A 23982-nucleotide genomic window follows, 5' to 3' on the forward strand; every position below is an offset into this window, starting at 1 on the left:
ATTTGGGAAGTCTTTGTTGCATTACTTACACAGAGTCAGGTGATACCCAAAAAGGAAGTATCAACAGAGTATTTAAGTGGGGAAAAAAAAGAAAGATTTCCCTAAAGAAAGAAAGAAAAAACAAGTTTATTGTTGGAATGTGGGATTGCAATGCTATAGACATGTATATATAATTTTTTCTGATCAATCTAAGTTCATTAGTGTCTTGAATGAAGTAAGTTTTTCCCCAATTTTTGTATTTAGAACCATTGTAAAAATATCAGCTGTTTGATCGTTGCAGTAAGGATTATTTTCATCTGTATTTAATAACAACTGTGCAACTTTACTGGGTGCTCTTTCTCAAAACTGAAGGGCTTCAGTGGATGGGCTTTGTTGGATGTGTGATTGATTTGCTGTGTTTGCAGTGCTGCACAGAAGTATTTCCTCAGGTCACTTACAAAGCACGAACATAGAAACTTAAATTATGCAGAGAAGAGCGTTGGACTTAGTCTTTACTAAACAATTTGGTCTATTGTGTTGTGAATGATGAATCCTTATCATTGTTTTGATGAAAGGAAGAGAGAGAAATAAAGATCCCAAATTCTCTTTTTCACTTAAATCTGAATGTTTCATTCAAAAAGTAGTGTTTATTGAATTAATAACACTGGCTGGCGGTGGGCAAAGATTGCCACTGAGTGGGAGTATGTAGTCAGAAGGGTGAAGAGCCATAGATTGGAATGAGCAGTTTGTCACCTGGAATCCTGAGTTCAGTAGTGCTCTTCTGAAATTTTTCCTCAAACTTTTACCAAATTTAAGATGTTTTTATATAGGTCAGTGTGTGTTTTTGGAGAAAAGGATTTGCTATATTTTTATCTGAGCAAATTCAGACTGGTACTTTTGATGGGTTTACTGCTTAGATTTTGTTTGACCTGAAAATGCATTTATGAAGAGTAGTGCATTGAAACTGTAGGGATCTTTCAGCATCCATGGTCTCCTGTTTGAAGACTGCTTGTTTCAAAGGAGAAAAAGTTTGATGTTGTTCTGTTCTTTCTGTTCAAGGACTTCATGTCCTTAGCTCACACAAGAGAGTGGCTTCATTCAAATTTGGAATTGTTCTGATGCTCCTTCCTTTGGAAATGGGGTTAAAAGTGCAGAAAAACAATGCTGAAAATACTGTATACAGTAGCCATGTAGGCTGTTTGGCTCTAAAGGGGCAGGGAAATTTATTTTGGAGCAAGTGCAAGTTGTTTGGCTTTGGTTTGAACTTCCTCTGTCTACCTAGGGACCCTCTTCCTATAAGCAAAGTCATCAAAACCTTTTCTTATTACTGACAAGAAAAAAAGTGCATTTGAATGAAGTCTGTGAAATCTCATATAATAACGGCTTTATTTTATTGTATAAGGAACAATGAATTCAAAGTGAAAAGTGTTTCTTACAGAAAAATAAACATTTTAAACTCTGCAAGGAATAACTGGGTTTGTAGCCAGGATTTAATCTGTTTTGCTTAACGTTGCAAAAATAAAATAGCTAATACATTAGTCTTATTACCGTATGCTTTCATATTCATTCAGACTAAAATTTTCTTATTCTTGAGTCCTTTCTCTTTTTTTCTGATATAGACTAAATAAAATAAACCTCTGAAGTATTAAAATATAATTTAATAAAAAAAACTTTAAAAAATGAAGTAAGAAAAAGGGCAGCATTTCACAAGGTAAGCTATAAAGGAGGTAAAATCACAAATAAGCACATTAGAGTACTCTGCAAATGGGAATTAATAAGGAAATGAATATTCATGTAATTGCTATTTTACTCTTTAAACTTCTAGTAGTTTTAGGAACTTACTTGAATAATAATTATCAACTGTATGAAAGCTAGATGGCATGCTGTGGATTATCAGTAGTTAAGCAAAAAATGTATCCATCGAGGCAGATCACACATAAGGCCACTAATTAAGTAGCCTGTAGAAATTCCAGAAGAGAGCAGTTAGAATGATGAGAGGGCTGCAAAACATGATCCATGGGGGAAGATTGAAAGAATTTGAGTTTAGCTTAAAAATGACTGGAGAGGTACCTAAGTTTTCGTGTTGAAGAGGCCATCACAAAGACAAAGTGAATAATTTGTTCTCTAGGATTGGATGAGAAGCCAGGAAATCAATTTAAAGCAAAAAACAAATCCAATGCAAGGCTGCTGCTCCTATGGCTGTAGGATCTCAGAAAGGGCTAGAAGCCAGGTTAGAAGGCGCTCCCTTGCAGGCACTAGACCAAACTGGTGGTCTATTGAGCAATGGTGTGATTCTGCGTGTTTCAGGGATGCCTGGCTCCTGCTGTGCTGAGGTGCCCTGCCCATCCTGTGCATGGTACTTGCTCTGCTCACACCCCTGAGGAGATGCCACAAAGAACGGTTGGCAGAGTACAGTTTCATGAGCAAGCCTGACCTGGAGCATTTTGTATCATTAGAAATCTACAGAACTTATCTCTGTTTACTTGGCTATGGGCAGAAGGGGTTGGATGGGGTGTTGCCATTGTGTATATGGCCTCTGTCATTGTCTGAAATTGTTCTGCTCAGTTTCTATATGTGCATATAGAGAGGTTGTGTTTGTCGAATTTCCACATTAAATGAAAGCTTCAGGATACATCTGTTTATTTCTTCCTGATGAGAGTGTCTGGTCTTCATCAGCTACCCCAACAAGTTTCACAGCACCCAAATGAATTTAAATATGTGGCACACTATTTCCAAGGTACTTAACTGGTCTTGCTTTTAAGCACACGTTAAGCAAGGAAATGCTACTTTTCCATTTTACAAATGGACAGACTGTCATTCAGGAAGGTGGTGGTGAAGCAGGAAATTGGTTGCTCACCACATTATAATAGGCTAATACCCTAGAACCTTTGCTTTAAAGTGACTGTGTCTGGACTAAATGTTACTGCTGAACTTCTGTGCCACTAATCCCACACTTAACTGCACTCACACCTTTCCTTTCATATCTGTTCTTGTCACTTCTCAAAATGGGTAATAAGAACAATCTCACCAGTCCTCCCTATCAGGTGTATTTTTTCTGCGTTTAGATCTTATTTACAGGTGAACAACTGCTTGCTTACAATGTGCGCTCCACATTAGGAAAACTGATTCTCTGGTGCTATACCTGTTGCTCTAAAATATTCCCAAGGAACTTAATTTTTTAAATTTTTTTTTAATGGCTCTCATCTCTTTGCTTTTGAGCTAAGGAGAAGGTATGGTATATGAGCATAATTTATGCATTTAGTAGTTTTCTTCCATATGCTTTGGTGACACTAGAATGAAAACAGGAAATTCTGAAATTAGAAATATTATAAGACATAGATCTAAGACAGATATGCAGGCATACCCCCACTGTTTATGAAGGGTGTGTTTGTTGAAAGTGTCAATAGCTAGGTACTTAACAGATAATGAAGTACTTTTTCCAATAAAAAGAAATGTGATGTGGAGGTGCATGTAGAAATACATACAATTTAATTATACAGGGACAGTGTATCCGGCACAGAGAAGCAAGAGCAAGATCACCAGAATCATCAATTGCTTACTTAATGTTTGTCTTGGTTTTCAAAAGTGGATGAGATGCGTTTTCATTTTAGGATAAAAATCAAGAGATGGGTCCTTACAGGCCTGAGACTTTGATTAGATCTCTTTAAGACAAAATCAAATCAGGTGGTGCCCTCGCGACCTTGTCAGACTAGTCTCGGAACTGCTTCATCTGTGAGACTGCCTGAAGTAAACCCCTGAGTGCAGGTGTTCTTCCTGCCTCTTCCTGAAGCATTGCATTTTCTCTGTCGTGATCATCTTCCTCAGATGTGCTCTTCTCATCAAGTTCGATCAAGGGGGAAGGACAGAAAATGAGGTAATGAGGCTCAGTGTTAAATGATTGAGGAGGAAACTCAGAAACCACAGATTAAAAAAAAAATCCATGGAGAATAGGATTTTACTGTGCAACTTATTGCAATGTACACAGGCATTTTTTCTATCTTGCAATTTCTGGCTAGTCAATAAAAACTAGTTATTTGGCTGGAATGACTAACTACTAACATAATCTGAATTTTTAGCAAGGCTTTTTTTTTGTACTTAACAAAATCAATATATCATTTGATTTTGGCAGTTGAGAAAAGCTGCCTTCTTTCCCCACGAGGTTGCTTTCTTTCATTTCTAGTATGCTGTGCTTCTTTTATTGGCTTTAACAATCTCATTCATAATAATCACATAATATTTGCCATGACTCTTAACTGGGCACTTCTGCCGTAACAACTCTGTCACACATATAAGCACTCCATAACCAAATTCTTGCTGAATCAAAGTTTAAGCAGCAAGTGTTTGTTGAGAATGTAGGTTGAAGCTGTTGCCTCTCCAGGCAGCACTGCTGATTTGCACTGGTAGCAACTGATTTAAAATAATGCTCCAACAACTTTGTAAATCTGTAGATAACACACTATTGTATAATTTTCACAAAACATAGCCTGACAAGAAAAATGCCCTTAAATATGATCTAATATAACTCTATTACCACATTTTGTAACTTAGAAAATTACTGTAATTGTGCATATAGTTCTGAAAATTTATTTCTGAAATTTCAATGCAATTAGAAATTTCTGGAGGAAATACTGTTTGGAATATAGGTCATTCTGAATGTTGGGTAAAGGACACTTTTCAAGTGTCATTCAGCACAATCCTGGACTCTTAGCAACCATATCTTTAAGGGCTGTACAGATGCTAGTGTAGATTTAGATTGGACATAACGAAGAATTTTTTTTATGATGAGGGTGGTGAGGTGCTGGAACAGGTTGCCTGGAGAAGTTGTGGATGCCCTGTCATTGGAAGTGTTCAAGGTCAGGTTGGACAGGGCTTTGAGCAACCTGATCTAGTGAAAGATGTCCCTGCCCATTGCAGGGGCCTTGGACTAGATGATCTTTAAAGGTCCTTTCCAACCCAAACCATGCTATGATTCTATGCTTGGAGCTTGTTTGCATTCTTTTAACACAACCGCAAAGATTTTGGTAATCTCGGAGCACTTTGGTCTTGATATACATGTTCATTTGTTTGCTCTCTTCAAATAATGGACTTCAAGTATGCATATGACCTGGAAAAGAGAGTGTTAGCGGTTTCTTTTGTTCCGTGTGTTCTGCTGTAGCACAAAAATGAACTCTACAGAAACCACATCCATTTTTTGCACCTTTAGGATCTTGATAACAGGCTTCTTTCCTGTGATAGCTGGAACGTTTCCTGCAGTGTTGATGTGAGTGGGTTTAATCTTCAATAGATACAATGTTTAAGTTGACAGAATTTAACAAAATCCAATGAAGTTTGCTCTTGGGCCTCATTTCATTTCTATGAATGAGTTGCTTGCTTAAAGGAATGCTAAATGAACTAGTTACCAAGTTTTATCAGGGCTAGAAACACCTCCTTTTTCAAACTGTATTAACGTCTCCAGGTATAACCCTCCTCCTCTCCCCCCAAAAGAAAACACCCTTTAGCAGCAGATGAGATAAGGCTCAAGCTAAGGAGTCTGCATTTGTGGGTTTCTATCAAAGAATTTAGATGTCATGTTGGTTATTCCCTTGTTCTAGCTGTTAGCGGGGGGTGGAAACAAGTGATGCAAAAGCAGTCACTCACCACTAGCCGACTGGTGCCCATCCACTCCCCAAGCAATGGCTGCTTTGGAAAAATGTGATGTTATAGGGTATGGTATGGTATATCTCTTTGGTCAGTTGGGGTCAGCTGTCCCAGCTGTGTTCCCTCCCAGACTCTTGGCCACCCCCAGCCGATTCGCTGGGGGTGCAGAGCGTGAACAGAGAAGGCCTTGATGCTGTGCAAGCACTGCTCAGCAACAGCTAAAACATCGGTGTGTTGTCAACACTGGTTTGGTCACAAATCTACAACACAGCAGCATATAGGCTGCTATGAAGCAAATGAGCTCCCTCCCAGCCAAGCACAGTACAACAGTTTATACCAGACAGTCTGCAGGTTTTCTGATTTTTTTAAAGTAATTTCATGCTATATTGATAACAAAGCTTATGACTCTTTTATGATAGTGCAAGTTTTCAGTTCTTTTGTTAAGGTTGTTTAACGTTGTTGTTCTGAATTACTTCTGACTACTGACTTAACTGTTTGGGCAGAAGTATTTCTATGCCATTAGCCTGCTTTTGAATTCTTATGAACTTAATGCTTCTGCTCTTTGGAGCAAGGGCTTGAAAGAGAGAATTGCTCATTTGTTCTGATGAAACTTTTTGCTGTGGAAAATTCGGCCAGATTTGAGGTATCTGCATATCTGTTTTTATGACTTCAGAGGCTTGCTTTGATACATGTAACATTCTCTCAAAAGCCTTTCTGCACCGTGCAATTACTTAATTTGTATTTGTGGCAATTTAGTATGGGGAATGAATGCAAACTTTGAGTAGTTAGCTATGATTTATGCATTTTTATTTTGATTGTCTTTTCTAAAATACATAATGCTAAATTCTTCACAATATTCTATGCCTCTAACTGCAATTCAAGTCAATTGGCCTGAACAGAATGTGATTTAAAGGCTGTACAGGTACTAAGAAAGTCAGTTTTCAAGATGTTGCATCGGGTATTTGAAATGAGTTGGCATTTGACTTGCTGCTCAGTTTTCCTACACCTCATGTGTTCATCATGCCATATTACTGCAGAGTTGTTCATATATTTAAGTTAATTAGTGTGCCAAAGCTGCAATGATAAGTACTATAGAAAGGTTTAGGAACAAATGAGTCGTTTTGCATTCACTCCATATTTCTGTGCTGTGTAAACAGGCTTACAGACACCTGCTAAATGATGAAAATAAAGCAAAAATTGGCTAACTAGTTTGGTTCCTTTCATCTGATACAGTAGGGTTCTGGGAGGAGAAAAGGAGGGAATTAAGTAAACTTTTAATTAAAATTCTACATCAAGCAAAATACTCTTTCAACATAGATAATGGTATGCAATTATAGTTTGTGAATGTTTTTATGGTTATTTTCATTTGTTTCATTGTAGCCCATCATTTCTTTTTTCCTTCTAAGTACTTTGTTTCACCTTGACTCAAAGTTGTTGGTCAATTTAGACAGTGAACTCACCGTCTAAATCCCAGAGTTAAGGTAGTACCATTAGTGATCAAATGAAGACCCTAATTCTCATCGTCAAATTTCACTGTGTAAATGTTGGGACTATTCATAAATATGTCTTCTGCAGTCATGAGTGCCTTGGGATGATTTCTCTTGCCCCAGAAATTACAGATGCAGGACACAAATTGGAGATGAAGCCAAAACTAGCACTTACTGCCTCACCAGTTTCTCTTTTGTTTTCTTTTTCCATTCTCTTAATCTGTTGTGGCTTCTTAATGTAAACATGGTCCTCTTTGTAGTAGCATCTCCCCGTTTTGTGGTGCCACTAGTGGAACTGCAGACTTTTTTTGCGAACGGCACATGAACCTGAAACTTTGGCAGATAATTAACAGGTTCTCCATATAAGAGGGTCTTTCATTATGCATCCATGCAGGTGACTAAGCCAATAAGTACAGAAGCTGCATGGCTTTTGTCAGTGCTTTGATGTCAGACACTCTTCTTGATACATTGCTCTCTACAACTACCTGAAAGGGGGTTGCAGAGAGGTGGGTGTTGGCCCCTTCTCCCAAGTGATGAGTGACAGGACAAGAGGAAATGGCCTCAAGTTGCGCCAGGGGAGGTTTAAGCTGGATATTAGGAAAAATGTCTTTACTGAGAGAGCGGTGACACAATGGAATAGACTGCCCAGGGAGGTGGTGGAGTCACCCTCCCTGGAGGTATTCAAGGAGCATGTGGACGTGGCATTGTGGGACGTGGCTTGATGGGCATGGTGTTGTGTGGTGCAGGTGTATGGGGGTTTTTTGTTTGTTTTTTTCTGTTTGATTTTTTTTTTTGTAATGGTTGGACTTGATGATCTTACAGGTCTTTTCCAACTTTAGTGATTCTGTGATTGTGAAGAATGTAATGAAGAGAGCAGTTAGGAGAGATGTTCTGCCTACTGTTATGGACTTTCTACAACAATATACTCAATGCCTGTCTTCTAGACATGTCTTGGTGCTTTGAATGTGTGTTTATATTGGCATTCTAGTTCAGATCAGGAGTGCATTTTTTAAAGCAATTTCCCATCTTCTCAAGTTGTGCTGCTTTGGTTCGCATCAGCAAGCATCAGCAGTCCAGTACATGAGATGAATTCCTTTCTGCTGAAACTAGACAAGGAGATTAGCTGCTAATGGGTATTCAGCAGATGATACTAGACTAGGCTAGTCCAGAGTAAAACCCCAGCATCGTATATGGTGTGGTGATTAGGTCCTCAGTGCCAATTGTTCTGTTGCATTAAACAAAGATGGTGTTGCATGTTTTCATGCATGTGTGTAATTAGCCGAATTTTGCAGGTACCTTATCTCCATACTGAGAAATATCTCATCCAGTAAAATCATATCCACACCAGGTAGGTCCCTTCCAACTGAAACAGGCTATTCTATTCTTTCATTTTATGATGAAAATAGTCCATTTTGGAGCTCCGTCTTAAATTTTCCAGAAACGTTATAGGTGGAGAACTCTCTAAAAGATTGCTAATAAATCTTGGGCTGTAATACCGATACAAGCTACCCTTTCTGAAGCCAGGTATGTAGTTTGTAGGTGTGTTCTGTAGAGCCTTTCAGAAAAGTCCTGCTTACACAACTGTACCAGAGTCCACTAAATTGTAATAAAATTATTCTTGTATTAAGGGGATTCCTTCCCAGAAGGAGCTGGGGTACTGGAAACTGGTGATACTATTCTGTGTACATGCTTATCCCCTTCCCTTGTGTTGTTTTCAGCCATATGATATTGGAACTGTACCTGGAAATGAAGAAATCTAAAAGGAGAAATTAAGCTAATTTTGTAGGATTCTTTGCTTAAGATATTTGTTTTTCTGACTCAGAAAGCTCCCTGCAGGTTTTGAAATAGTCCAGGCTGGGGACACTGCAGAAGACATATTTCTGCTATATTTTGTGATAGAAAGCTTCATTCAGTCTCTCTGGGAAAATCCAGAAACAATTTCCCTTGCCTACAAATGTGCCAAAAATTGTATAAATTTGCAAATTATTATTTTTCCCTCTTGGGGCATATCTTCATTGTAGATTGTCAGTTTTCACAGAACCTTGTAAGTCTACCCAAAGTACCCTACAGTGAAAAGAATAGGTAGTCATAAAAAAAAAATCAAAACCCCAGCAACTTAGTCATCTGTTCAGCAGAACAGCTTCACATGTTTTATTTACAATATAAAACTCTTGCTTTAAAAGTCTCAGTCTCATCTGTGAAGAGATTTTCAGGGTTCAAGCTTTACACTTAAATGTCAGAAGAACTTAAAACAGCTGTACTACATTTTCTATTTTTTAAGCATGATACAGTCCTATACTCTCCACAGATTCCCTAGGTTTCTACTAGAGAGAAGGCAATAGTGTTAAAGTTACTGGACATCGGGTATAGTCAGGGAATACAAGATAAATTTGCCTTTGGTATTAAATAGAATTCTTTAGAATGAAGCTCAGAACAACTGGTTGCAAATATTAAATGTTTTATCTTGAATAGGTAAATGCTCTCTCTTCTACTATTTTGAATCCACTGTCATACTTCTCTGGAAGTGTTTCAGGATGGTATTAATTTGTGTTACAGTTTCATTTCACTGAGTGAGATTTGCAAAGGGGCAAAGTACTTGCACCACCTTGTCCTGTTTTGCTTTTCAATTTTGTGTTTGCCTAGCTTACACTGTCTTCATTTTCATCAATGTGGTCACTTAATCTAGATATTTAAATTTCAAATCCTACTTATGTAAGAATTGGATTTTGGAAATATAATGCTAGTTGTGCATATATTAGCATAATTTACAAATTTCAGATTTGGGAAAATAATTAGCTGAAAGACAGCATGTGGAGAAGTTTCCAAAACATTTGGCTATGTGCACGGTAGTTTTTCTAAAGGCGGTAGTCATAAATGCAGTCATTCATCACCCTGAAGTCTGGGAAATTCAGAGGCCACCAGGTTAGTTTGCAAGTGTGCTCTGTCATCCCTGAAAGGCAACAAAGATGACCTAGACCCCAGTGACTAGGCAAAGGCAAGTGTTGTACCCATCTTCAAAAAAGGCCAAAAATACAATGTGGGGAGCTAGAGGCCAGTCAGCCTTACTGTGATCTGTGGTAAAAATTACAGACCAAAAGATCTTGGAACAGATTTTTAGACACATGGAGAGAAGAAGTTGCCTGAAAAATGCATTTTTGCCTCACTGAAATTTTTGCTTTGTCAGTTGAATTGCACCAAATCTCCTGTCTTACTGCTTTCAGGAAGCTATTATATGTAAGTGCTGCATACATTATGAATACATTAGTTATCTGGAAGTTAGAGGTAGGCGGTATTCGTAGGAGAGCAGTAGCAAGTAGCATTTTTATGATACATATGATAATTCTACATTGATATGAAAGGTAATCCTGGTATTTTGTATTGATTGCAGTTTTGTGCACAGACCAGTTCTTTTTTAGTTTTCTTAGGTAACTCCTTTAAATTACAAAGACATGGAAGACAGATACTGCCGTATAAAGATCTGATTAAAAAAAAAAAAACAGATTAATTCAGCAAACAAGGCAAAATACTACCTATTAAAGCAAATCAGGTGCTTTTTGAAAACAAACAAACAACACCATCTGTATTGCATCTCGAATGGTAGTGTGCTGAGTTTGCAGTATCTGTTACCATAGAACATGTCATGTTTTATCCCTGGAGTTACTCATAGTGCCAGTACAGTAAATTACTAAAACTTCCAACCTGATGCAGCAAAACCTAATATCTAGAACTGTCTAGTAATAATAGTTAAATTTTCCTGCTTAGTTGATCAGCTCCTGTTGTTTGCTCTGGATTTGATTTGGCAGTTACTCTCTGTAACTCCTCCATCATCAAATAAAACCTTAATGACTTTCCTCAAATGCTTAGTTGAATTCCGATAATCCACTGTTAGGAAAATAAAAATTTGTTTTCAGCCATTTGCTGGTTATAGGCAGAGACAATAACTTTTTAAAGTTACGCAGTACCTCCTCTTAAAATGCTTTTTTTTGTTGCATGAATTTACAATTTTATAACATTTTTTTAAAGATGAGATGCACAAGAATGTCTCAGCATTTTTTTTGTTGGTTCTGGGGTTTTTCTTTCTTCTTGTTTTTTTTAATTTCAGTGCTAAAGACACCTGTAGGTTGTCCAGGGTAAAAACAGCTTCAGCAGCAGTGGCACTTCTATTTTCTTTGAGAAACTAGAAGGTAGCATAGGCGACTGCTTTTAACCTCAGAGGTGACGGAAGTTCAGCCTGGATAAAATCAAGATGTTGGCTGAAGCAATCAAAAAAATGATGGATTTGAGACTTTTTGATTTATAATGCCTTTTAGTTATTCAAATTCACAGTCTAAGTAAATCACAAATTTCTGTTAAACTCAGGGAGCTGCAGCTCCTAGTTTTGTTTAGTTTCTGTGCTTTGTAACTAGAAATATGAAGTTTTCCAGTCACTTATACTTTTGGTGACATCAAATATGGATTAGTCTTACTTTGCTGAGTAAACAATGTCTACATAAGCTGTGTAAAATTCAGACTCATGTTCTGGAGAAAATAGTGCTTTGCATTTAGTTTCCAGATGATGTACATATACTTGCTGTTCAGAACAAATCATTTTACAACTTAGCAATTGAGCAGCTTCTTGTCTTCATGCTTCACTTTGATGTTTCAGAACTTTGACATCCTTTAACCAAAGACGTACAAAAATGATCTTATTAAGATTAGGGAAATGATGAAGACTTAGATCTTGCTATGCCACACTGCGTTAACAGATTATCACATGGCCTTTACTTCAAAGAACCTATAGTCTAAATGAATAAAAATAGACATGGACTTAGAAAGTGTTACGAAGCACAGCAGAAGACAGGAAAAGTGGCAAGCACAAGTGTCATTGTCATGGCATTTTTTATGGGTGTAGTTGTTAGGAGTTCAGTTTAAAATCACAAGAAGGGGCTGGGGAGAAGGATGAACAAGTCCTGGACAGTGAGAGGATTGAGTGCTGCCAGGGGTAAAAGTAAGCAGAGAAGAGCAAATGTAGAAGAGCAGGGAAGGCTGGAGGGAACAGTCGGTGCAAAACAGATATGATACAGTCAACTCCAAACATTTTCAGTGTGCAAAGACCACTAGTTTGGTTGTTATTTACAGCTGTCCTTGCTGCCTGGCATCTGTTCCATTCCTCCCCCAGCAGCATGCCAGGGAGGGGTAGGGTATCACTGGGGTTCCTGTACCCTGAGGACGTGAGGGTCTCCCCAGCCAAGTTCTGCACCCTGCGGCCTCTGCCAGACCTCATGTTCCCCTCATTGCCAAGCACAGAAGTCCCAGATTTAGCTGCTTCTGCAACTCCTCCAACCATCTGAAGTCCATGCCTCCTTCAGAGCAGTGAGACTAAAGTAGAAATCTAAGAATAGGGTGTGTTTGCATTAGCTCAGACTACTGTTGTCATTTAAAAAAAAATAATATTTGTACATCTGTGTATCTCAGAAAAATAATGTAAATAAAATCAAATGTTGAACATATTACTTTATACCATTCTGACATAACTTTTAATAAACTTATTAGAAGTTTTAAAATATTTTGGCTCTTTTAAGATTTCACACTGGAAAAATTAAATTTTGAAATGCGTGACTTGCGGAGGAGGGAAGAGGCTGGATATGTAAATGATGGTGTGTCCTTTCCCCTTTTGAAAGAACCATAGCACACTGCATTTTTAATGTAGGTAACTCTCCATTAAAAACTTTAAATGCTCCTAAATGACTTTAACTTGCTGAAGGACTGCCTTTTTCTTTCAGATGTGTTAGAGTTCATATTAGCACTACTTTGCCCTTGTTTCTGAATTATTTTAATGACGGCAGCCACTCCACCAAGCTGTCTGTCAAGATGTGGGTGGCAGGGTATTATTTCACTTCATAAATCATAATTTACAGGGTTTTTTATATCCATCTTGGGGATAAACACTTTATGCTTTGTGTTTTCAGCAGCAATATAAAATGTAATTGATACTTAAAGCAGTATGTTAGAAATACGGACAGAGAAAGCCAGGAGAGAAAAATCACAAATGTTTAGTTTTTCTGTGGGTTGGTCTACATACTGAGCATTTTTTCCATCTGATTTCATATTCTTAGCACTTCAGCAGAGGATGATGATGAATTACATTTACAAGATTGCTGCCTGTAGGTTACTATAAGGATGTTTCTTTAGTTACAGACACTCAACAGATCATTTAGTTCAACAGGGTCGTTTTGTACCATTTCTCGTGCTGCTAAATAAACTTACCGTTTTGTGCTATTGTCTTCCAGATTCATGAAAAACTGCATTATTATGAAAAACAGAACCCGGTGCCCATACTCCATAGTGCAGCAGCCTTGGCAGATGATGTAAGTGTCCCCTGCTGAGATCACTGGTACCAGGTCTCCCAAAAAACTGTCTGCAAGCAGAACTCCTCATAGTGCAAACATATGAATGTAATCCTCTGAGCTGAAATCATAAGAAGCTGCAACTGTTTCCAAAGGTGCTGTCATCACCAGGCTTGTTGCTGATATTACTTTGATTTTTATTCACTTGCCTGTTATAAAAACATTGCATCTAGATAGCCTCTTGTTCTGCTTTAGTAACTACGTAATAGAAATTACAGGTTGGAACTCTACTGGGAGGGGAAAAGCTGTCAACTATTAGTACTTTGAGAAAGTCACAGACAAGAGGAATGCTTTGGAAAAATAAAGACAAATGAGATAGCAGCACTGCTGACAGAACATGAAAAATGACAGATAATAGTACAGAAATGAAGCATTTGAAATGCCTAGGAAGGAGGCTTTTTAAAAAAACCCACCAAAAACTATTTAAGAAAAAGTACAGTAGTGATTTATTGATATTGGAGCTTTCCAAATTACCTTCATAACCAAAAAATAAATTGTAAAAGTGGTCGGCATTGATGGAGTAGTTAATTTCCTGTTACTATAATTTTTATTTTAAAGAAAAAAATCCAACCTGCCATTTCTTTCTGTTTGGTTAATTCTAAGATTCAGATGAATTGTGTACACACCTGTATAAACTATGACTGAACCTGAGGTAGGCCAGGATAGAGAAATGTTTAATAAACTGTGGTTTAGGTGAAATCCAGAAATCTTTGTTGCAGTTGATGATCTTAGGTTGTTTTTTGGAAAAGGCAGTATGTATTAGGATCCATTTCAAATACGGCATGTTTGAAACTTCACATACTTTATAGATGTTTTAAAATCTTAACTATCTTTTTATATGATTAATATCTTTCGATTTTTAAGTTTTACGAATGGTTAGATGTTGTCAATTGAGAATGGTAATGTTTTAACAAAAAACTAAATTAAACGTATTTGAAGTATATTGAAAAAAGCATATAATGTAATTTAATCACATTTCAGTAAGAGGAGAGCTATATCCTGTAACATACCAAATATAATAATGCATTAGCTTTGACATCAGGCATATATTAGTAACATTTTTTTAACCTTCAAGTAGCTTTGAATAATGTTGATAGTAATTTTGAAAATTAGAAAGCTGGTTGAAATTCTCTTCATTATGTTCTTGGTGACATATTAATAATCCTTGTTAACATTTGTGTTACAGATCTCTGGGCTAAAATTCTTAATAATTTCTTATTTTTGGATGCAAAACTCAGTTCTTGATATTTTCAGAAATGCTGAGCAATCTCATTCTTTGTTCAGCTCCATTTAAAACGTATACTTTTGGAAATCCCCAAATTAAAGTACTCTGTCACTCCTCAGTTGAGAGAGGTTGGGGTTTTTAACCCTATGAATGTATTATTATGTATATATGGTAGTATTCTTAAAATGTACATGTGTTGGGACATGAGTGTCTCTAGACATCTGCCTACTTCTTAAGCCCAGCTTCTTTTTAAAGAACCTCTTGCTGGTTCTTCATTTTTGCTTATGTGTAGCTGAACAATTGGTTTTATGGGCACCGTCCCATAGAATGAGGATGTCCTTTGGCAGCTGAAGTTAGGCTAGCATGCTGCAGGATTTTCTGTGTTTCAATAGTTATCAGCAAACTTTGCGGAGGTTAATTTACGTGCAGTGGGTTTTGTAATTCCAAAACCCAGGGGGTTCCAGGATTAAAATGCTATTCAATTTTTGGCACATTTGTCTGACTAGTTGTCAGCTTCAGGGATTTAAGAGCATGTTGGTGATATAAACCACACTTTTATTTCAATAGGCTTTAAATTAATGTTTTGTTTTCCTAGTGATAGTAACTGTTAGATAGTTAAACAAAGAAGGAGATAGTCTTATTAGCAAGTGAATATTTCCTGTTTGATTTAAAACCCAAATTAGAGGTGCTGCTAATGTAACTAAAAACTGTTTAAGGAGTGTGGTTTTAGTCTTGTGTTATTTTTTTAAAGCAATTTTAGAGGTAACAGTTGTGGTGAGGCTTAATTTCCTCAACATTTTCATATTCATAGCTGCCATAACTTCTCTCTCCTCACCCACAGTGACTTTTAGGCTGAATTTCCCATCAGAGATTCTGTTTGCCTCTTATTTTGGAGCAGCAGTGTCTAGCGTAGAACTCTTGATTTCATGCAAATGTTCTAAACATTGCTGGCAGTATAGGTATATATGGCAAAGAAGGTCTCTACGTTATTAGAAAGACTGTTCTGGCAAAAGAAGTTTCAGAACTTTCTCCAGAAGCTTTACACCCCCAGGCCCCAGTGCTCCTCATCTCACCAGCCTCATTCCACATCTGCCCCTCTCCCTTGCTTTGTTTTCCCCTCTCTGTAGTGGCAGCTCTTCATAAAGAGCTTGGTGAAATGTTATGGTTCCCTCAACAGACACAGAAGAGGTTATTTGACAGCTTTTCCTGCTCTTTGGCATAGGAGGTGATCGGCACGGTATCAGTGTGCCCAGAGTATTCCATATAGTTTGTACTGCTGCTGGTAGCTGTCAAAAAACTCAGCACTTCAACAACAATGACAACAAATAAAAATCCAGTCCAAAACTGCTAGATGCACAACAAGCTCTGGTGATATCTGTTTGCTAATCTGGAAACATGGCTTTGTCTTCCTCCTTCTCTTCTATCAATGGGTGTTACATGTGCCTTTAAGACTTTTATAGAAATATTTCAAAAAACCTTGTAAATTATATGAGTCAAAACAAATTTTTAATTATTTCATCGCTGAACAAATATTTTCTAAATTATGAGATTAAAAAGTCTGTTAAAGCAATAGCAAAATATTCTTTCTGTTTTTCACTGTTCTAAACCTTATGTACCTGCATTTATTATTTGTACTACCAGAGCAAATGCCAATTCTGCTGAAGTTAAGATGGTTGTGCACAATTCATCTGAGAGAGAAATGCTGATACAGTCATTCTTACTGAGTGATTACAATACTTCATCAATGAAACATGAATGAACAGATTTTATTCTCTAGTGATGAGTAGTACAAGCTGAAGAATGAAAAGAGAACCAAGGGGAACCTGTGTCATATATCTCCTGTCATTGCCATCACAGATTATTTTCAGCTTTGCAGAGCTTTTCCGTAGAACACGCAGACTAGATTGCAGTCAGATTACCTCAATACTTGGCTTTATGTGCCTAAAAAATTTCATTCTGACCTTTCCGACAGAGATCGTTTTCTAATCTTTCAGTATTAAGACACAAATATTGTTAAGATCAGCACCGATGTATTTGATGGATGTTTTTATCTCAGAATTATAGTTAAAAGGCTGTGGGACTGTAGGTGATGAATTTTTGTTTCAGTCCTATTAAACCTATATTAATTTGAAGGTTAAAAAAAAGTATTCAAACCATGTCTGATGTCTATAATTGCTTCTAGAATTGTCTATTATATATAGTTATGCAAAATATACTTCTATCCATTTATTTTGAAAATTTATACAAAATGAAAGTACAAATTTAAAATTAGGCTAGATGAATAAAATTACTTGCTGCAAATAACCAATCTTTCTTTGAGACATTTTTATGATACTGATTTAATGCAAAGAAAATAAGTGATTATCTGAAATCACGTTTTTGGATTATGAGCCGTGTAGCTTCAGAATTTTAAACTGAAGTTCAGTGTTGTGAAATATGTTTTAGCTTTTCCTTCTTCTGGAAAAATAGTTGGAGTCTGAAATCCTGCAGTAAAATATGCCTCTTGAGTCCAAATTAGTTGAGAATGCCGTGATAAGAAAAACTCAAGACATGAGCCAAATAGCAGTGGGATTAAATGGTAGACTGCTGCTCTATTGTTCACCAAACCACAATCTTGTAGAATAACCAAATATAAATTACTGATCTTGTTGTTAGGACATAGTTTGTGCATTTTAGGGGCTTGAATTGCTGATGACCTGTTATAAACTGTATTATGATTAACCCACTTCACGTTTAACAAGCTCCTTCCAGTGTATGTGTAAACATAATAAAAGGTTCAGATTGCTTGCACTGTAGGGGCACTTTGCTTTCTTATCCCAGTCCTAAACAGCACAGCTACTGTGGGTTTTTGGAAGCAGTGTGGATTTCACCACCTCATTCGAAACTGTTTTTTATAGACAGTGTCAAAGTTTGATCCAGTCATTTTTACAAGCAGTCCTTTGTCTGCACGCAAAGGACCATTCACTTAAATGAAGTGCTGGGATTTGCCCCCATCGCTATAAATCAGAATGTGATCTGGCTGCACCTTTGCCAGAAATGATTACTTGTGTTAAACTGAGCCAAAAGGCCTGGCTTAAATCTGGTCCACCGAGGGCCAGAAAAAGAAGCGCAGTGATTGATGGTGTTTTTCTTCATGCTGGCTTCTGTATGAACACACTGGAAAGTAATAACCTTGAACAAGATAGATTCTGGGTTGTCACTGATGCACTGGGTAAAACAACGCTTCGCTAATGGTATTTGTGTCAATTCCCTCTCCCACCCAGCTGGCTGAGGAGCTGCAGAGCAAACCACTGAGCAGTGAGATCAGAGAACTGTTGAAACTCCTCTCAAAACCCAATCTCAAGGTGAGGATGTGTTGCACGTGCAAAGTGCTTTCTGCATAGATATCGGCATCTGCTTCCTCAGGCTGCATGGGGGTTTGTCTGCTTTAATGAATATGTGTGCTTTTAAGAAGGTACACAATGTTAATAGGAAATACCTGTTATGAAGCAACACATTTAATGTTGCCCGTAAATAGTTATGCTGTAACTGGTATTTATAAAAGGAATTCATTGGAAAGCCATTGTTTATTTACAATGGATGTTCCAAAAAGTAGATACTTGATTTTTTTTTTTCCTTTTGCTAGCTTTTATTTCATGCGCTTCATAAATTTATTCAAAATACGCTTTTACTAAAAGGTTTTCAGTCATACCATTAATTTAATTGCACTGTGCGTGAGTAACGCAACCTGGTAGTTGGAACAAAATTCCTGTTGGATATTATTTTTTAAAAAAATCTAATTTTAAAAACTCCTGGGGTTCTCTGTGGTGCTTTCAGGGAACTTGATACCTTTTATCTGACAGTAGACTATAGAACTATTGAATTGCTCAGGTTGCAAGGAGGTTGTCTAGTCGAACGTGCTGCTCAAAGCAGGGTCAACACTGAGTTCAGAGCAAGTTGCTCAAGGCTTTCTCCCATCAGGTCTTGAAAATGCCTGGGAACACACGTTCCACAAATGCTTTGTGCAGCCTCTTCTAATTCCTAATTATCCTCCCAGTAAAAACTGTTTCCTTATATCCAGTCAGAACCTCCCCTGTGTATCATTGTTAACGCACGCTATCACATTATTTTTCCACTCTAAAGAGAAGGAAGAACTTAGTGCTCTAGATGCATATTGCAATGCTAATTAAATGCAGCAGTTGATAAGTTTGGAGGAAAACTGTAGAGTCAGAAGGAGCCCTTTTTAAGACAGTCGCTTCTTTATATTCCCTGTAAAACTGATCTCAAAACCTGAGACATTATGGTATCTTCAAAGTGCTACAAAATTTTAAAGATCAATATTGTCTCCTTCTTAAAGATTTTTACACAGTTGGTTATTCCATAGTGATAAGTTTCCGAAGTGATAAGCTGCTTTTCTCTGAAGGGGTAAGCAATGCCAATGGCTTATTACAAGAGGAAATGGTGCATCAAATTGCAGAGATCCTAAGCTTCACTGTAGGTATTTCCTTAGTGACTGTCCATGTGTTTCACTTCTGAAGCTTTAGTGGATTGAGTCTGAAGACAGCTCGTGTGCCACAACTGCGTCTCTCCCTCTCCCTTTTTTGCTTTCTTTTTCTCTCTACCCCCTTGCTCTCTTGCTCCCCCTCCCTCGCTCACTTTCTCTCTCTCATTCACTCACTTGCTCTCACTGTCCGTTCCTTGGAAGCAGTTAAATGCAATGTGATAATCTTAGTGGGATTTCAGGAAAAGAAGTGCTTTACCCTCAGCGTGGTTGATATGATTGAACAAATGCAGTAACTCAGCAAATGTCTTTCTTGGCTGCAGGAGGAGATGGCCAGCTGCAGGGTACCAAGCCCTTTGTATGGCCAGACTGCCTAATCCTGCACAAGACACACACGTTTCCCTGCCCTGTATAGCTTGCAGGTGTTTGTGTGAGTTAGGGGAAAGAACTGACAGTATGCCTGATATTTTTGCCTGTCCATTTTCTTCTCCATCCACCTTCTCATGGCAAACATGCCTGTGAGGGATGGTAAACTTCACCGCTCCCTCCTCTATCACGTTGACCAGACAACCTGGGACTCAGTATTTCTAGTTCCTCCCCAGAGATGTCCTCAAGTCTGTTCAGCTGTATCTGAGTTTATGCCGTACACTGCATAAGATTTTCTAGCCCTTCAGTATTAGGTTGATGGCTGGGGAGAGTTTCTTTGTTTCTTTCCTTCTAGATTCCTGGGGTAAAATGATGTCTAGAACAACTCTTTCCCACACATCTGAAATTACTTGGGATAACTGATACATCTTTTCCAATGATGTTGCATAGGCTTTATCAAAAAACTTGTATATGGCTTAATTTGGGATTAAGTTAAGCTGGCTCTGTTATTCTGCAGGGGAAACTTTCCTCTCCTGACCTGGCTTATAACTGCAGTGTTAGCTGGAGCCAACAAGAGAGCTTCCACTTTCCTACAGCTCTGCTCTATCTTCACGGTATGATGAAGGATGGTTGGGATCAGTTCACTGCACTACATCACTGCTTCCACAAGCTTGGTGGTGTAAAGGGACGGGTCTAGGAAGATGATTATAACTTCACAGGTTAGGTTAACATGCCAAAAAAGGCTGGGAGAGGTTTCCAGCAATTGTCTGATTAGATGAATGTTTCTATATTTTCATTCTGTGTTACAAAATTGTTTTGTTGAATATATTTCTGAGTGTTTGCATCTGATGAGTAAAGCTTTGACAAGTTTGTGGCGTTCATGATTTTCATCTATAGAGAAATGTTTTAAACAAGAAAATTGTTTCTCTGAGGTAGTTACATTTATCAGACCTGAGATTTTCAAAATGTCCTAGAAGTTATTCCAAGGTTTTGTCAGGTGCATTTTCTTTTGGGAAAAAATTAATTGGGCCTTGCTGATCTTTTTAAAACTGGATGTAATATCCAGTTACACTGAGTGGGTTTTTTTTCTGCCCTAACATGTGGCATCCGTTACCATAATTAAATGAACTAATAATGGTTCTGGATTATCTCATCTGATTAAAACAGGACTCTGGAAGTAGAACAGAGAGCTTAGCTCTGGGAAATCAAGTGGATTTGTTTGCCTATGTGTAAGATACTGCATTTGCATTTTAGATTTAAAAGATAATTGCAGAGTCCCATGGATGCAGGTCAGGAGCATCTATTGTTTTTAATTTCCAACGTTGAGTAAAGAGTTACAATTTACATTCTGTAATCTTGCTGTACCTTGTTAAAGATATCAGCAAGTGGAACAGTATTTCTGTACCTTAGAACTCGAATCCAGTTGAATGCGGTATTTCATTTTTAAACAGCCCAGAAATTTACTCTTTGAAATGTATCTTACCTCTCATTCAGCAAGTGTTAAGTACAGCAATGGATATCTTCAGCTCTTTTCCATTGTTAACCACAAGTGCGCAATCAAATGCATGTAATCAGTTGCGGAAGATAACTGTTAATAAATGTTTACACTTCCAGTGTATACGTATGTAAGTTTAAAAGGTCTGCTGAGTTTGTTGTTAAAAAACAGCCTAAAAGAGTTTTAGCATGTCAAAGTTAGAATGATGGTAAATAACCAGAACTAGATGTACTGAAACTTACATTGCTGTGCTTGTGTTTCTTAAAGCTGTGAGGTATGTGGGGATTGCTGGGATTTTCTTTGGTCGGTTTTTTTCAGTTGCAATAAAATATATACCTTAAAGATGGAAACATACATAAATTCAGGGTCAGGGTGGGCTAACCTGCAGGGTGCTGTGTGGCTCTAGTCTGAATGGTGTTTGGACTTAAGTGGGGACCTGCTTGTGTGATTTGAAACGCTGGCAGATCAGGCTTGGATCTGCTTGCCATAGCTCTCTGTAAACATATTTTAGACTTCTGAGAGTGACATTTTGGTCTTCCACTGCTATCTCTGTTTCCTCGGTATTGTAGCAGCAGCACTCACCAACCGTTTCTGTGTTGCAGTGGGACAGGCTGTGGAAAGCCTGCGTGCTGGCAGCATCTCCAGGTCTTCCCCTCTCCTGCTCAGGTCTCACAAGGCAGACAAGATCTTGATGCACCTGTACAAAGCTTGCTGAGCACAGATCCTGCCTGCTGGCCTGTCTTCTGACGGATGTTTAGACTTTTCTGTAATCCTTTCCATTTGTTCAACATAGGAGCTGGTGCTTTAAATTAATTGCATATTAATCTGTGTAGTGCTACCACCATTTCCATTAGAAGCGTTAGGCAGTGTGGTATGTCTGTTACAACCTCATGTGAACGAGGAATGGAGGGAGGACCGTGTTGCTGTATGGAAGGTTTTATTCTGTATAGTTCAGGCTAATAGGCTGTATTTGAAGGTGGTAATTCCTGGCCTGTGTGGAGTGGATACTGCACCTGCTCCTGGATTTTTCCTCAGCTCCTGGAGTGACTTTTCTAATTCCTGAGGTGTAACCATGAATTAGATTTTTTTTTTTTTAAACCCTATTTCAAGCTTACTTTGCTTATTTTATGAAGGGAGCATTTAAAAGATGTTTTGTAGTTTCAAGATTTGGAGTTTACATTCCAATTTCATTGAAGGATAGGGCATTTACAGTGAAGTTATATGATTTTGTACAGGTTTGAGTGAGACACAATGAGGAATTTCCGTACTCTTTGCCATGTGTAAAAGGAAGGAACAAATGTCCCTTAACTTCCTTGTCTAATGACAACATTAAAGTTAATGTGTGCTGTAAATCCACAAGATATGAAGCTTGACATAACACTAACGAACCCTCTTACAGGAAGCTTTTTTTTCCTTAATGTTTTCTATAACATGAAAACTACAATATATAGTGAGGATATACATGAGGAAAGGATGTTTCTGATTTAAGGGAAGACACTTCTATGCATGTTTTTGTAAAAAATATGAATAATAGTATAAAGAAGTAAATATTCTCAGCTTTAATGTTTTATAATTTGGAGAAATTTAAGGAACTTATGTGACAGCAAATGGAATGTATGTGAGGGGGGAGTTCTACAGAATTCTGGAAATAATGAAAAAAATTTTTAAAATTATGATGCATCAGGTAGGCATCAGTGCAATTGAGAGAGAAGTCTTTATACAGTAATTTGGCTTTTTTATGAATCTGAAAGTATTGCTATTGACTGAAAGCCCTCCACTTTTTCTTTTTAAATTAGCTACATTATCTACAGATAAAATACTCTATTTTTCATTGTTACGCAATTGTATAAATTGGAATATATAATTGGAAGACTAGGATTCAAGATGTTAACACAAAGTATATCTAAAAGGGAATTTAATTCTGGATTTTTAATGGACTTGTCACAATCAAGTTAGCAAAATGGTCTTATCTGTCAGTAGGGACACCAGTGGGAATGGAGGTGGACGCTAGTGTCATTCTGCCAGTCATGGGGCAGAACCCCAGTGACAGACACTGTAAGAAAGGAGATGTGGTAGATATGACAGATGATCAAACTGAGAATGAAAGAGAAAATCAAATTCTCTTCCATTTTTAATTAAAAAGCTTTCTTGAATAGTAGCTCTCAGTTCCTTTTCTTATAAGCTGGAAAAATCTGTGGTTTTTTTTGGACAGTGCCATAGCACAAGAGCATAATTGTTATTTGTTTTTAAAATTATGTGAAATCTGAAAAACTAAACCAATTAACTATAGGAATATAAATAGGAACATTTTAGGCACTTATTTTGTTGGTGTGCCTGTAAACAAAAAAGACTATATAAAGAATGGACCATCTTTTAGTCCATTGAACAATTTTATCCCAATTATACTGACTTTGAGACAGGCTCAGAATGTATTATTCAAATCTCACTTGCTCTTAACTTTGTGTTTGTAACAGCAGTTACATACCTGATCATTACATATCGAAATGAGCAATTTACCATTTGAAGTTAATCCCTATTAGGGTAAAGTTAGTGTGGTTTAAATTCATATAAAGTATGTCCTTTGTGGTCATCGGTGTAATGGGTAGAACAATAATTATTTTAAAAGCTTATGCCACTGTGCTAAAACTATTCTGAAGGATGTTTATACCTCTTATGACCCAGAGGAAATTAAGCTTTTTTTTAACTTAAGAATGCCAGTGGTGGTTCTGCCTGTTTCAGCGGAGTTTATCTTCTGTTTATGTGTGCTGAAAGGTTTGCCAGCTGCTAGTCTGAAGCATAAACCAGGTACCTGAACAGGGGCACAAGGCAGGACTGTGAATGACTTCCGTGCATCATGGTACAGGAGAAGGTAAAGTATTTGGATCACTTTGGGTGCTGTAGCTGTAGAGGGAACAAGCGGTGGACAA

General features: G+C 37.5%; 1 protein-coding gene across 1 annotated transcript in view; it reads left to right on the forward strand.

The window, feature by feature from the left end:
• MPP7 (MAGUK p55 scaffold protein 7) overlaps nucleotides 1-23982 on the forward strand; it is a 151793-nt gene that overhangs the window by 72248 nt on the left and 55563 nt on the right. Inside the window, exons 3-4 of the mRNA XM_059818799.1 lie at nucleotides 13373-13450; nucleotides 17978-18058. Of these exons, the coding sequence (XP_059674782.1) occupies nucleotides 13373-13450; nucleotides 17978-18058 (159 nt within the window). The remainder of the gene's footprint in view (nucleotides 1-13372; nucleotides 13451-17977; nucleotides 18059-23982) is intronic.

The sequence above is a fragment of the Gavia stellata genome, chromosome 6 (genome assembly GCF_030936135.1).
Source record: "Gavia stellata isolate bGavSte3 chromosome 6, bGavSte3.hap2, whole genome shotgun sequence".
Taxonomy (NCBI): domain Eukaryota; kingdom Metazoa; phylum Chordata; class Aves; order Gaviiformes; family Gaviidae; genus Gavia; species Gavia stellata.